Source organism: Camarhynchus parvulus, chromosome 5 (assembly GCF_901933205.1).
Source record: "Camarhynchus parvulus chromosome 5, STF_HiC, whole genome shotgun sequence".
NCBI classification, from domain to species: domain Eukaryota; kingdom Metazoa; phylum Chordata; class Aves; order Passeriformes; family Thraupidae; genus Camarhynchus; species Camarhynchus parvulus.
Genome location: NC_044575.1, coordinates 35,039,902 through 35,054,353, shown reverse-complemented (window position 1 = coordinate 35,054,353; position 14,452 = coordinate 35,039,902). Strand labels below are relative to the sequence as shown.

Below are 14,452 nucleotides of genomic sequence, written 5' to 3'. Positions count from 1 at the left end.
AAATGAAAGCAAGTAATTACTAAAAAACCCACAAAGCATTTTAAACCTGATGACATACTTCCCCTGAATTTCTTCAGGATTTTCCCCCTCATGCAAGGATTCTGACTATTGATCAACTACAACGATCTCACAACTCACCAGATTTTCACTTTCAGAACAAATGGATCAAGATTGAAGTAACCTAAATTAATTAGAATGACTTCATGACCTTCTGAACACATAATCAGGTATTCACCACTACATTCCTAGGAGTCAGCAGCACTGCATCTACTGTATCTATATTATCCAACCTGAGTGTACAAAATTTCCTGAACTAAAGAATAAATAGATCCAGGCTGGAGAGGAACATCCCAGAGGACTTTACAAATTCAGCTACTACTTTAAATTACCAAGCTAATACAACAAACCTGACCATTTCTCTAAAAAACTTACACACTTCTTCAAAAGTAAGAAAAGTGCCTGTTTCTGACATGCACTGCTTTTCATGGATATGGTTCAATTAAATTCTTCTCATCGAACAGAAGAATAATTAACAGATTCTCAAGTTTCTATGATTCATGTTAACAAAAGCAGAAGTGTTCCTGTAAGCCTAGTGCTTTCTACAGGATTATAGGAAAAAGGTCTTTCAGAAATCTTTAAATCATTGACAAAACCTCATCTAAGATAACCTAAGGCAGGGTTTTTTTTCTTTGCCAAGCAATTCAACACGTTAGGTAAGTCGAGTTCACTATGCCTAGAAGCAGCAGCTTACACAGAAAGCATTGGCTCAATAAGCTGTGCTTTTCTTTCTCCCAAATATCCCTACTTTTGCAGTATGTAAACATCCCTAGAATGCCAATAACCCTTTACTCAAGGTTTAATTATCTCAGAAAAGTATTATGGCAGCTACCAAGGGATTTTTTAAGACTTGCACAGTACAGTCCAGATAATTTCTTCCAGCATTTACAATGTTTTAAATCCCCAAAAGAAATAATATGCACACACCTGGATGCTACCACATGAAACTGCTAATCAGAATTACCAGATACTTCTCATGCTGTGTGAAATATAATCCAGATGCATGAGTTCTGATAATTAAAAAATTAAATTAGATTTTAATAAATTGGTTTTCCCCCCGCCATACAACCTAACCTCATATAAAACAGTACATCTTTCAAAGCACTGTATTAGAACAAATCCTAAGAAAACAACATAACATCACACAAGGTAAAGAAAACCATCTGGGCAGAAGGAATAGATTATGGAGAATCAAAAGCACAACCAAAAAGGCAACTTAGGAAAAAAAGAGGAGGGAAAAAAGCCTCTAAGATTCCTCTTATGTCCTCTGACATATTTTGATATACATATACCTCTCATACCAATGGTACATTTTTTTTATTCTTAAATAATACTCATTACACAGACAGAAATGCAATAAGCATTTAAATTAATGCATAAATTAAAGCACACCCAAGTACACACAAGTCCCCCTGCTACTAAGTGTTTTTCAGAGCACAGCACACACCACTGCTAGAGCCTCCCTTGCCACTCTGGCAGGGAAAGGACTCAGAAAACACAACTCCATCACCTCCTCATGGCTGTATTTTCTACTTATAAACATATTTCTCTCCTGTGCTATTAAACAAACAGCATTCCATCTCTCCAGATGGCATAGCAATAACCAAGTTCAAAACAGCTGTTCTCAAGTTAACATTTGTCCTTTCCCCTTCACCTGCCCAGCTGTGAAAGAAAGTTTGAATCAATCTTCAAGTTTACTACACTTGGAAGATATTTTCTAGAGACCTTATTTTTGGTTGCCTTACTGCAAATTCTGCAGCTTAAGCACTAAAAATAGAAGTGACAATGTAACCATTCTCATATGATTTAATCATGGTCACTGGAAGCTACTTTGAAAAAATATACAAACACATCCCATATCATTGACTTCTTCATGCAGCATAAGATCCTTATCAAAATTCCATCAGGCAGAGACTGTGAAATCAGAAATAAATATATTGTCAGCACATGAAAATACGAAAGTACTCCTATGTCAGCAAAAGCTCTACTTAAAAACTCACAAATATTTACCCTCTTATCAATGCTTTTAAGGTTTTCCCACTGTAGGTAAACACTCTCTAGCACAGGTTAACTACTGCTAGGATTTCCTATTTCTGCAGTACTGGTACTATCATGGTCTCATCTCATCACTGGTGACCTCAAGAACATTAAAAAATTTTATAGAATAAAGAACTGTAACTCCTCTTTATCTTCTACTTTTACATCATTGACTAAGTAATTATTTCTACTTCAACTTCATCATTCTTCTCAGCAAAATTTTAATTTGCCCATTAGACCTCTGTAAAGATTTCTGACAAACATTCTTCATGAGGTACTGTAAGTTACATAATCACTGCAGCTCTTAACCCATTAAAAATACGGTGAAGTTTTCATTCTAATTTAGAAACTTCTCTCACCTACATGAAGAATCAAAAACTAGTTGTCACAGTCACCAAGTAGAGATTCTATATTTACAAGAAAACCAAATTCTACATCAATAGACAAAGAAGATATTCTTGCAGATATCCCTGAGAGATGAGAATTCTACAGCTTCATTTTGTGCAGTGTACAAATTACAGGCACAGATAACCTCACTAAAAAGATCTTCTCCTTTACCTTCTCTGGCAAGATTCTCTACCTAATTAAACTTCATCTTAGTCCTTGAACCTGGCCACTGCCCTGTGAGTAATAGAGATTTGGAAGAAAGCAGCATTCTAAATTAATGATTTTCAAGCTCTGAACTTAGTCGCAATTCTTTTGGGGAAAAGAACTAAAATGAAGTTGTTGAAAGCCAAAGTCCTGGCAGGCAGAGGTCATGTAAAAAACTAATAAATTTTGCCTCCTTTTATTTTCCTTATGCAGATTAGAAAGTACTGACTTGCTATTATGTTTGTTCTCTTAGGCAGGCAAATGTTACTGTACATAATCCTTGTTCACGTGGCATAAATTAATGCTAATGACAAAATGATCCATATCTTTCCTCCTCTTAGCTCTTGGAGCCTTAAGTTCCTTAAGAACTGTTGCGTCCCTCCCTACACTTCCTTTATGCACGTTCCCTTTCTGTTTTTCACAGAATATTGACTACAAAATCAATTAGATTTTCCAGTAACAGATTCTCAAATGCAACCAGTTTCATTCACATATCAAAAAGGACCCCTCCACACAATTCTGTGTGCAGTGGAGAATCTGGTGATACCACTTTTTTCCAAGTTGCCAATGTTTTATTGAGGAAAAGACCTGATTAAAGACTAATAGAAAGAATAGGTCACAAAAAGCTTCTATAAATAGCTGTTAATCAACACAGCCTGTGTTACTGCTAAACATCCAAAGACTCTTTGACAGCATTAATTTAATTTTTGCTCATATTTTCTGAGACTTTTTCCCATACTTGGTAGGGTATATGTATCCCCACTGGATGCTAGCAGATAGTATTTTCCTTTGAAGTCAACTCTGCCAAACCATCAGAGTTCCCTGGTGTTTAGCCTGGGAGGGATAAAGGCACAGGTTAATGAGCTGTTATTGTTCTATACAGCGAAGAATTTCCTACACAACACTAGAAGCGCTCTAGTCCATTCCAGAGACAGAAATTCCAGCTTTGCTAAGTGAAGGTGCCAGTTACTTTAAAGCTGGTTCCCTTAATCCACCACCAGGACTCTCAATTTACCCTTTTAACGTCATTATAGACTTAGAGCTAATCCCAAAGTGCAAGCAGCAACACATAGGACAAAAGGGAACTTTAAAATCAGGATAGGCTATGGATTCCTCATTTGACATACTGACACAATGAATAGCCATCTTTTAATCCTTAATTCTCTAACTCTTTCAGCTGCACACTATTTAAGTGCCTAGCTGTAAATTAAATTAAAGCCAAAAATGTACCACTGCAATTTCTTCACTCTATCCTAGAAATGCAAACTTGCTTTAAACACTCAGTCTGCTACTGGTTTAAAAGCACTTGTCCTTTATATGAAGTGTTTTCAATTTTCTGCCAGCCACAGGACTTCTACAGCACTTCTTTTCCACAACAGGCTGCACTAGCTCCTACTCAATGCTCTTAACAATTGCGTACCAGCACTTCAAGCTTGTTTGGCCTTTCTGCACGTTATCCATCCTGCTGAAGAAAAATAACTCAATATAGAACCATGTGAAAAATAAAATTACCAAAACAGAATCCCCAGCATTACCACATCTCTACAAGATGCCTCCCCACCTTCACTGCATGTAAAATTATTATAAAAAATTTCACATGAGTCTCTCTGGTGTCTTTCAATGACTTGAAGACTAAGGGTATTTAACTTCAAAACAGACCAAAAAAAGGGAAATTTTCTTCAAATTAAGCATATAGTTATCTGATTTAAGTAATATATTTTAGGAGGTCTATTTCAAAATATATTTTTAATTTTATTCATTTTTATTTGAAAAACAGCAAAATGTTTAAAGCTTTACAATCTCTTTTTTTTCCAATTGATCTAAAACTTAAGTTATCATTGCAAATAAATCAAATCAATTCTAACTGGCATCTACAGCATTAAGAAACAGGTATGAAGGCCTTAGCTACAGTGATTAAATTCTTCTGATTCTCTATGCAACAGAGTTAAACATGCTTAGAAATCAAACCCAAACAATTAGAAAAGCTGCACAGGAAGAGGACAAAACAAGTCAAAACTTGCCTTCATGCTACGATTACCCAGTGAAGGATCCCATTATTGCCTAAATTATTCAAGATCTGTTTTCCCACATGGAATTTCTTCCTTACCAGCAAGAAATGTATATGCATTGTAAAGCCATCTATGAATGCAGCAGTCAGGTATTAGCCTGGGGAGAAATGGTTTAATTACACAACCCAAATATTAAAAAAAAAAAAAATCTGGAAAGTAAAAAAAAGTAACTTGGGTGGTTTTTGAGTAGTTTCGAAGTGTGTGGGTTTTGATTAAATACTCAGTTTGAAGAAATTAAAATTAATTTTATGACCACAGTATTGAGCCGACACGAAGAGTCAGCTCCTACCTACACCATCACTATGCTGTAACTGACTATATAGGCATGAGAAATAGACCTCTTCCCCGCCTGTGCCGATACCGCTCAGATACCCAGGTGAGATGCGTGTCTCAAGAGAAGAGCAGGCGCGGTGCGCGGGGACAGCGCGGCAGCGGAGGGGACACGGCGGGGACAGCACGGCAGCGGCGGGGACCGCGCGGCAGCGGCGGGGACGCGGCGGGGACAGCACGGCCGCGGCGGGGACGCGGCGGGGACAGCACGGCCGCGGCGGGGACGCGGCACGACCCCCGCGCGGCTCCCGCGCCCCGCCCGCCCCGCCGCCGCGCCCGCGGCCCGCGCGCCCCCTGCCGGCCGCAGCCGCCACCCCCGCGCTGCGCAGCAACCGCGGTCTCGGCTGGGCGAAACGGGGAAGTCCGCTCCCCCGATGAAAATCAGCCTTCGTGCATTGCCCGTCTTGGCCCCGGTCTGCACCTCCACCCAGTAACCCCGTGGCGCTACGCCAGAATACAGAAAACTGCTGCTTTTCACCACGTGCCCCAGGACTGCAGGCAGAAGCCACTTGCTTATGCGTACATGCTAACTTGGTCCATATGGTTTTGCTTCCTCCTCTGTCCTTCACAACACAAAAAACATTTCATCCTATAGTGAAAATGTAAATCTTCCCTAACGAAAAGGCGAGCCAAAGGAAATCTGACTGGGAGCTTGCCTCATAGTGACAGCACAAGCATGCAGCCTCCCAACTGGATTTGTGCCATCCTTAGTCATGCACAGCTGGTGTTTGCTCACTAAAATACTCTGTTCATAAACAAGCAATCCCTACCCTATTATTGCTGCCATCTATTAATTCAACTTGTTTCTACTACAATAAATTGTCTCTGGCCAGGCAGCTTTCATAAATAGTCATTCTAGTCTGAATATGAATTGTCCTGGCACAAAACCCAAAAATTCTTCCCAAGTGCTCCTAGGGGAGCACAACTGACTGCTGGTACATCAAAAGAATGAAAAGAATCAGCTGTCAAACTAAGCAAGCAATTAACAATAGAACACAAGGGTAAAACTTTAAGTTACTTCTTAACACAAAAAGAACACTGTATAGATTTATAGGCCTTGGTACAGGCCCAAGAGCTTATATATTTCTTAACTAATCCATCTACAACAGGTAACCCAGGGAATCCAAAAAACTAATATTGCTAGGAAGGCATAAGAGGCTGCCCTGCTTGTCTTCCCTGGCTCTGAATCAAAAAAAAAAAAACAACCAAGCAACCAAAAAAAACCAAAACAAAACAAAAAATCCACCAAACTACTCTGTCTTGGACATGGTATCTAGGCATCTAAATGAACTTCTGTCTTGAATTATTTACTCTGTAACCATGAGGTAAAAATATGCAAAGCAGACTGAGCACCAGCATGCAAGACTTTGAACTCTCAAATTCTAATCCCAGCTCTGCCAACAACACTGTGTGACCATGACAATGTCCAAGGCTCTGCTGATGCCTTAGTATTTCAGGCCATCACTACAATAACTGAAAAAGCTGCCATGTTAAAAAAAAAATAAAATACATATATCAGTAGAAACAGTGGGGTTTTTGTTGTTTTTTCACTACAGAAAGTAGATTTTTAAAAGATGGAAGGATGTTTTCTTTTATCAAGAGGACAAAAAAATCCTTTACACTTTGACTGGTAATCTTCCAACTTATGATACGCCGAACAATAAGATGTCACAGCAATCACTGAAAGTAGCAAGAATCTAATCCCATCTCCTCTTAAAGGAGAGCATCTTTCACAGATCTTACTTACCAGAAAACAGATGTTTTTAATAGTCTTTAACCTGTTTTATCTTAGAAAAAGAACACCAGTGACAAGCATAGAACTTTTAACAGACTAATGAAGGAAGCACAGACCTTTATAGCCATGGTGACCTATTTTCCTCCACAAGTCCTTTCTTTCCTCCTTTAAGCAGTACATCAAGTTCAAGACCAGTTTCTATCAATTTGTATTTTGTTTATAAGAAACATAAGGGCAGTTAATGAGGTTGCAGGGGCCTCCTGAAGCTCTGATCTACTAACAATCATTATTGCTTCTTCTGAAAGAGACGAACTTACAACAGCAATGAAGGAAACAAAAACCATGACAAGGTGAGGCACCATCAATAGTCACTATATGTAAAATAAAGGCATCCATTTCTGCATACCTGAGGACAAAGAAATTCACTATAAAATACAGCAGGAGGCACCAATGGACTCTGAAAAACAACCTCCTTATTTACTTCATTCATCATTGCAAAACTGAACATTGCAGTGATTTATAGAATTCAGAGCACTGGACAGTTCCAGTCTGGAACAAGGTCACCAAGATTTTAATTTTAAAACCTTATCTCACAAAATTAATGAACTGAAATCAATGTGAGTACACAAATGAACAAACCAGCAACTTCAAATCCAAAGGTTAAACATAAATATAATGTATGCCATTAATTATCTTAAGGAAAATAAACCACAGAAGAAAAAATATATTAATGCATGAACCAACAAGACAGTTGTTTATTTAATTCACTTTAATTTCATACTTTCTAACTTGGAACTACATCAATGCACCATTTCACCACAGTAACAGCTTGCTAACCTGTGACCACCAGTTCACACAATTCACAGCTATTTCATCAATTCCAGCTGCTCTTCATTATTTAACATCCACCAGATGCCAGCCTCCAACTTCACACACCACCACATAATTGTAACATCAAAAGTCCTAAAACAGGGCATAATCCCAAAACTTGCGTACATCAGAATTACAAAGAGATACTTTATCTAAATATCTTTTTAAATGCATAAAACTGCATGTTTGAGAAGTATCAGACAGCATCTTAAAAGCCCATAAGCTGGTACAGAAAGTTATGCGCAACTGGTTGACACTGTTTCCATGGAGCTACTCAATGACCATCCCACAACACAGATCACATTGCAGAGTGGTTTTTGGGGTTTTTTTTGCAAAACTATTAGAGCAAATGCCATGTTTTAAACTTGATTAGAAGGAACCATTTAAACAGTTCTGCTTTTCAACATGACAGATTTTTCTCTGAGATCCAATTATTCCAACAGCCTATTTAAAACACAGAATTAAAGACTGTGAAATAACAAGATCAGATGCCATCACAAAGAGTACATATTTCATTTAACAGCTTTAAACACTCTTCTTATTAAATGTGACTGAGTTTATGGAAATATTTTTAAGTCTTTTACAAAATTCCTCCAGGAAGTTTGCAGATTGCATGTAGCCCTCACTCCTACCTGTTGTTTTTTGTTTTACTTGTCTTTTACAAGAAGATGCTACATTTGCCTGATTAAAGTACTTGAGTATACTTTGTATTTAATGTTTTACGAGTACAAAACCTGCATCATACACCCTCCCACTGCAAAGGAGACTTACTTCTGAGTTTATCTGTGTGGCAATAATGTGCACAATGGAACTACTCCCAGTCTACTGCAGCAGGTGGACATAAAGAACACCTGCGGTTTTTACTCTTGAATGGCTCCTACCATCTATTTATAGTCCAGGCAACAGTTTTAGTAATACTGAGCTGGGAAATCACTCCAGAAATTTTACTTCCAAGCTTTAGGGAAGATACATAGTTTTTGGGGTTTTTCACCTTAGCTGTTTATAAAGTATTTTGATACATAATTTCTCCAGAAACAGTAAATCTGTGACGCTATAAAAAAAATGGTTCGGACACTATTCAGCACAAACTCCTATTTTTTTCAAGTCAGTGATCTGGAGTGGTAGAATTATTTATTGTCTCTTATTGTCTCCAACCTGCAGAAGCATTCTCTATGACATCTATACATCCTTCCAGAATTGCAGTTCAACTCAGTGACACACCAGAGAAAGGACAGAGCCAAACTCAGAAGCAGGATGACATCTACTAAGTTATTCATAGTACTGATAAAATATAAATAAACTGACAGAAACTCAAAAGCCTACCAAAAACAAATTAGAAATTAACTACGTAAAAGCATTAATTACATTAAGTGCATGCGACTGCTCTCAGCAGTAACCATTTTATTTATGGCACACATTTCACATTAAGGCTGATAATTAAATGCTCACCTACCGAATCATTTGCTGCTAGGGCAAGGGCTATATTTACTGTAAGGAAGAAGAGGAAGAAAAACAAAAAGATTAAGTGCAGGAAAACTTAATTCCTAAATATTAAGAATGTTATCACTGCTAACAAGAGAAAACATTCAGTAATGATGCCATGTAATACTTTTGTTTATATTATTTATCTGAAATTCAGTTGTTCATCTGAACCATCAAATTTATCCTCATGGTAATAAACAAGAATATGGATTTCCTTCTCAATATTACTAATTAAAACATTAATTTTAAAAGGCCGTCCATTACAGGTACATGTAAATGCTTCATTTACATTTCCAATATCTTATTTAATGCTTGTTGAACCCTGATTTTTTATTTTTAAATGCACAGGAATGAACTCACAGCTCTAAGTATTATTTATACATGTGTTAAATTTTATATAGAAATTACACACGGATACCAGCTACAAGAATTTAAATTCAGGTATTTGTTTGCAGACACAAGGAGAGTAATCTGAATTTGCTTTTCAAATTATTTTCATTTTGTAAACTGTCAATTGATGAACAGGTATTTGGTATTTTTAGTAACCTACAACTACCAGTCTATGTATTATAATGATATACCTTTTGACGGTTAAGAAACACAAGTTTTAACTGTTTTGCATGTCTTTGTACAGATAGGTGTATCCTGTGCATAGGATAGACAATAGCTAAATAGAACAAAAAAACCTTTTTTTTAAGAACAGTTACTTTTAGTACAGATATATTAGTCTGTTCTAGAAATTATTAGACAATTATTCAGTTTCAAGCATGGCTGAACTACAAACCCCAAAATTATACATTAAGAGCTACATCCATGTGTTATTCACAACACATGGAGATGAACAGCAGACATCCTTCAACTAAAGAATAACTCCTCTCCAGTCTAGATGCTAAGAAAGAGATCTTTAAACACATTTCTAACACTTTACAGAGATCTTTTCCAAGAACTTTACTTTCCGTGTCATGGTATCATAGGATGGTTAGGGTTGGAAGTGACCCTAAGGATGACCCAGCTCCAAACCCCTGCCATGGACAGGGACACCTTCCACTGGACAAGGTTGTCCAAAATCCCATCTAACCTGGCCTTGAATACTTCCAGGGATGGGACAACCACCCCTTGTCTGGGCAATCTGTTCCAGTGTCTCACCACCCTCACAGTACAGAATTTCTTCCTAGCAGCTAATCTACATCTCTCCACTTCTGGTTTAGAACTATTCACCCTTGTCTTATCTGCCCACATAAAAAGTCATACTCCTTCCTTTTTGCAAGCCCCCTTTAATTACTAGAAAGTTCTCTAACAGTGTCCCTGAGGTCTTCTCCAGGCTAAACAATCGCAACTCTCTCAGCCTGTCTTCACAGCAGAGGTGCTCCAGCCCTCTGATCATATTTGGACTTGTTGGACACACTCTCACAGGTCCTTCTTATGCTGGGGGACCCAGACCTGGACACAGTGCAGTCATCCAGCCAATTCCTAATCCACCAAGTGGTCCACCCATCAGCTCCAAGTCTCTCCAGTTCAGAGACAAGGATGTCATGTAGGACAGTGCCAAATGTTTTGCAGACATCCAGGTTGATATCAGTCATTTTTCCCTCAACCACTGTAAGAAGGCACAATAAATGGTTTTTTGCACATGTTGGCACAACAAATATTTTTCCATTCTCTCATTTGTTTAAGTTCAAATCAATTTCTGTAGTACTGGTAGCCCACATACTATCTCATTCTACCACCTAGGAACAGGTGGTAGAGAAAAAATTAGAGAAAAATTAATTCAAAATCTAACAGTGGAGCTAAGAGAAGAGTTCAAGGTACTTCACAAAGCTCTGATCAATTTGTGTGGTTTATAAGTACTGCTTCACTTTTTCTTTATAAAACACCTACATATGTAGTTGAGAAAATTGAACAGAGTCCTGATCTGGAAACTTTCTAAATATTAGTATCTTTTACAGAGAAAGACACTGTATAGGCACACCTAAGCAGCGAGGGAAGGAGGAACAGTGTCACTGCACTAACATATGATCCCTTTCACCTCAGCCTACATCACCTCTGAAGATGCCTTGATGTCTCAGGACAGTGCTGCACTATCACAAAAATATGATTTCAAAGTTAAAGCCAACATTTCTGTATCCAAGTAAATTCTCAATGGCTACAACAGGACTTGTCAGAGGTGAAGTGTTATGGAACCCAATCACAAGGTAATGACACAAGCACCTAAATATTCCATACAAAATACTAGAAAATGCACAAAGGAAATTATTTAAAAAATAAAGAAATCTTACCTGCTGTTGTTGATTTTCCAACTCCCCCTTTCCCAGAAGCCACAACGACCACCTGCTTGACCCCTTCTATGGGCTTCTGCTTTGGCAGCCCTCGCGACAGGATCCGAGCACGTTTGTCCCTCAGAGCCTCATCCCCAGAGCTTGAGGACTAACAAAACCAAAAAGCAAGTGAATGCACGTGCACCAACCTGCAGTTCTCGCAGAGAAAGCCGACAGGAGGAAACCTACAGGCACACTGAGAAATTTTCACCACTTGTCTAGAAAAACATTCAGCACAAGGGCTCTCCCAAAGGGAGTCTGCTTCACAGGCAGGCAAGGACTGGGCCAACTTAAAATAACACCAGTTACATCTTTTTTTGACAAACACTTAAATATGCTTGATCTTAACAGTCAAAGAAAAAAAAATGCATTGAAATAAACCGAACAGCTGCTTAAAAGTCGGAAGCTTTGTGAAACAGACTGGACTTGGCGGTCCTTTCGGTACAGTTGTTTCAGGCACAACGAACACAGCAGCAGCGGAGGAGCAGGAACCCGAGGTGCTGAGGGCAGGCGGTGCCGGGCAGGCACTGCCCGAGGGCAGTCCCTGCCCTGAGCCGTGCCACAGGAGAACCACCCGTGGGGCCCCCACGGCTGGACGGCCGGAGCAGCCGAGCCAAGCATCCCGGTAGGCAGTGTCCACCTGCTCCCGGCTGGCACAGCGGTACCGCCACGGGCGCTTAGCGCCGCACACTGCTCCCACCGAGCTCACGCGAGTCCGGGTAAAAAGCGGGCAGAGCCCGTCCATCTTCCTCTCCCGGCCCGGCGCTGCCCCAGACCGGCCCCCGCCGCCCGCAGCGACCGCATCCCCTCCCGCAGGGACTCTGCTGCTGAACGCGCTGCCGTAGTACACCGGCGCACAGACAGACTGTCCCGCCTGCCGCCCCAGGGCAGCCCTGCGAGCACAGGGACAGCCCAGCCCGGCCCTCGCCCGCCCCGTTCCGCTCCCGCCTCACTCACCGCGAAGTCGGCGGACGGAGCGGCGCAAGCGGCAGGCGCACAGACCGAGCGGCCCCGCCGCGCCGCCGGAGCCCTCCCGCTGCCGGGCAGGAGGCGGGCGGCGCGCAGTGCCCAGCGCCAGGAAGCGCCTCCCATGCCCGCGGCCGCCCCGGGCGCGCTGAGATGGCGCCGGGCGGCTGCGCCTCGGCCCGCCCCCGCGCCGCGCTCCGCCCGCTGCCGCCAGCGGGGCTGGCGTTGGGCGGGCTCGGCTGCTCCGGGCCAGCGCGCTGCTTGCGGAGGTGCGGGTGCGGCGCTGAGAGGTACCGCGGCTCCGGAGCTGCGGGAAGCGACCCGCGCCCTCCCGCCGAGCAGCGGCACTGAGAAGCAGCAGCACGGAAAGCAGATCCCTGCCGCTGTGTGTAAGGAAACCGGGGGCGCGGGATCGGCACGGAGTGACCGCACGCATCGCAACCTGCCTCGGGCTAATTCCTCCTCATGCTGCAATTGTCCCCGCAGAGGCTCCTTCTGGCGCTCCCTGCAGTGCTCCTTCGGCTCGTCGGTGCCTTCTGAATTCTCATCTTGTCCCGCAAAATGGTTGGGCAAGAGCTCGGTCCCCTCTTGGTTTGTGCCCTCAACAAATACTATAAATACATCCCATTTCCTCCTTTGGACCATTACATAAAAGAACCAAGAGACCTGTAGCTGAGACAGATGCCACCTGTTCGGTGGTTTTTTTGCTTATTTTGATTTGGATTTTTTGGTTGGATTTTTTTTTTAATAATATTAAAGCACAGAATTAGTCAAGTTGGAAGGCCACCACTGTGGATCATCTGAGGCAACCTCCTTGCTCAAATAGGGTTATTCTAGAGCACATGGCACAAGATTGCCTCCAGATGGTTCTTAAATATTTCCAGTGAGGGAGACTCCATAGCCTCTCTTAGAAATCTGTTCCAGTGCTAGGTCACCTGCACAATAAAGTTGTTCTACCTCAAATTCACGTGGAACTTCCTGTGCATCAGTTTCTGCCCATTGCCTCTTGTCCTGTTGTCTGGCATTGATCATTGTTCTGGTGATAGTTTTGATCTTCCCTTCAGTTTACTCTCACTCAGTAAAAGTTCATCAAAAACCATTTCTGTTCCTTATTTCATGTGAGATTTGCTTAAAGCTTTAAGACCACATCATCTCCTGCTTCTCTCCCACCTGCAAGCCTTGTAACCACCTTGTGGAAGGAAATTAGATTGGCTTGACATGATTTGCTCTTAAAATTCCATGAATAGTACTTATTCAGCTAAGTGATATTATAGAAACAATTCAGATCTTAGCAATTTTGGGTCATTAGTTTGCAAATATAAAATACAGTGTAGACAGTGTCTTTCGTTGGTGTCAGTCGTAATATGTAATGGATCAGAGGATTTTACATCAGTTTAAAGTGTTATTATAATAAATATTTTCTCTCTTTCACAGTGAGCAGAATTGTCACCATTTTAAATGTTTCTTTTTGAATTATATTATTAAAAGTTCTAATCAAGCATTTTGCTAAACTCCACCACGTCCAAAGGCATGTTCCAGTGCTCAGCTACAACACATATTACAATGCTGAAAATAGGGGGGGTTTTTCTATCCTTGAAGTGATTCCCATTCAGCCTACATTTTTGATGTACCCACATGAGCATAGTTTGCTTATCTACAGACACCTGTATTTTGCATGTCCACAGACACCTGAAGAGGTCAAATCCTTTCCCAATAATTTACCCTACTGTCAAACCAAACTGAAAAAGAATCCTGAAAACTAACAAGCCGCTTTGTTTTGAAACTGTGATATAGAATCCGGGGCTTTTTTTTTCACTGCCTCTGGAAATCATGTTACCTTTTGCATTGCAGGAAATTTGCATAATTGTTTTTCCTGCCTGGAGCAATAGGAGGCAGTGTTAAAGCACAAGATACTGTGCACATCACATCAATGGAGTCAGTACTGCGGGATCACAGCTAGGCACACACCTGAGATACGGGTCACTCCAAGGTCTCCACAG

At 40.9% G+C, this 14,452-nt stretch overlaps 1 protein-coding gene across 8 annotated transcripts in view; it reads right to left on the bottom strand.

Annotated features, from left to right (window-relative positions):
- NUBPL (nucleotide binding protein like) overlaps nucleotides 1-12,586 on the bottom strand; it is a 76,732-nt gene extending 64,146 nt beyond the window's left edge. Inside the window, exons 1-3 of one of the 8 annotated variants that reach the window (XM_030948669.1) lie at nucleotides 12,444-12,586; nucleotides 11,448-11,595; nucleotides 9,143-9,177 (exon numbers count right to left, since the gene is read on the bottom strand). In XM_030948669.1, coding sequence (XP_030804529.1) covers nucleotides 9,143-9,177; nucleotides 11,448-11,595; nucleotides 12,444-12,578 — 318 coding nt within the window. In that variant the 5' untranslated portion in view covers nucleotides 12,579-12,586. Of the gene's footprint in view, nucleotides 1-5,126; nucleotides 5,248-9,142; nucleotides 9,178-10,611; nucleotides 11,420-11,447; nucleotides 11,596-12,443 lie in introns of those variants that run through there. The other 7 variants (XM_030948677.1, XM_030948670.1, XM_030948672.1 and 4 more) reach the window with 7 other exon arrangements.
- Nucleotides 12,587-14,452: the final 1,866 nt, after the last annotated feature.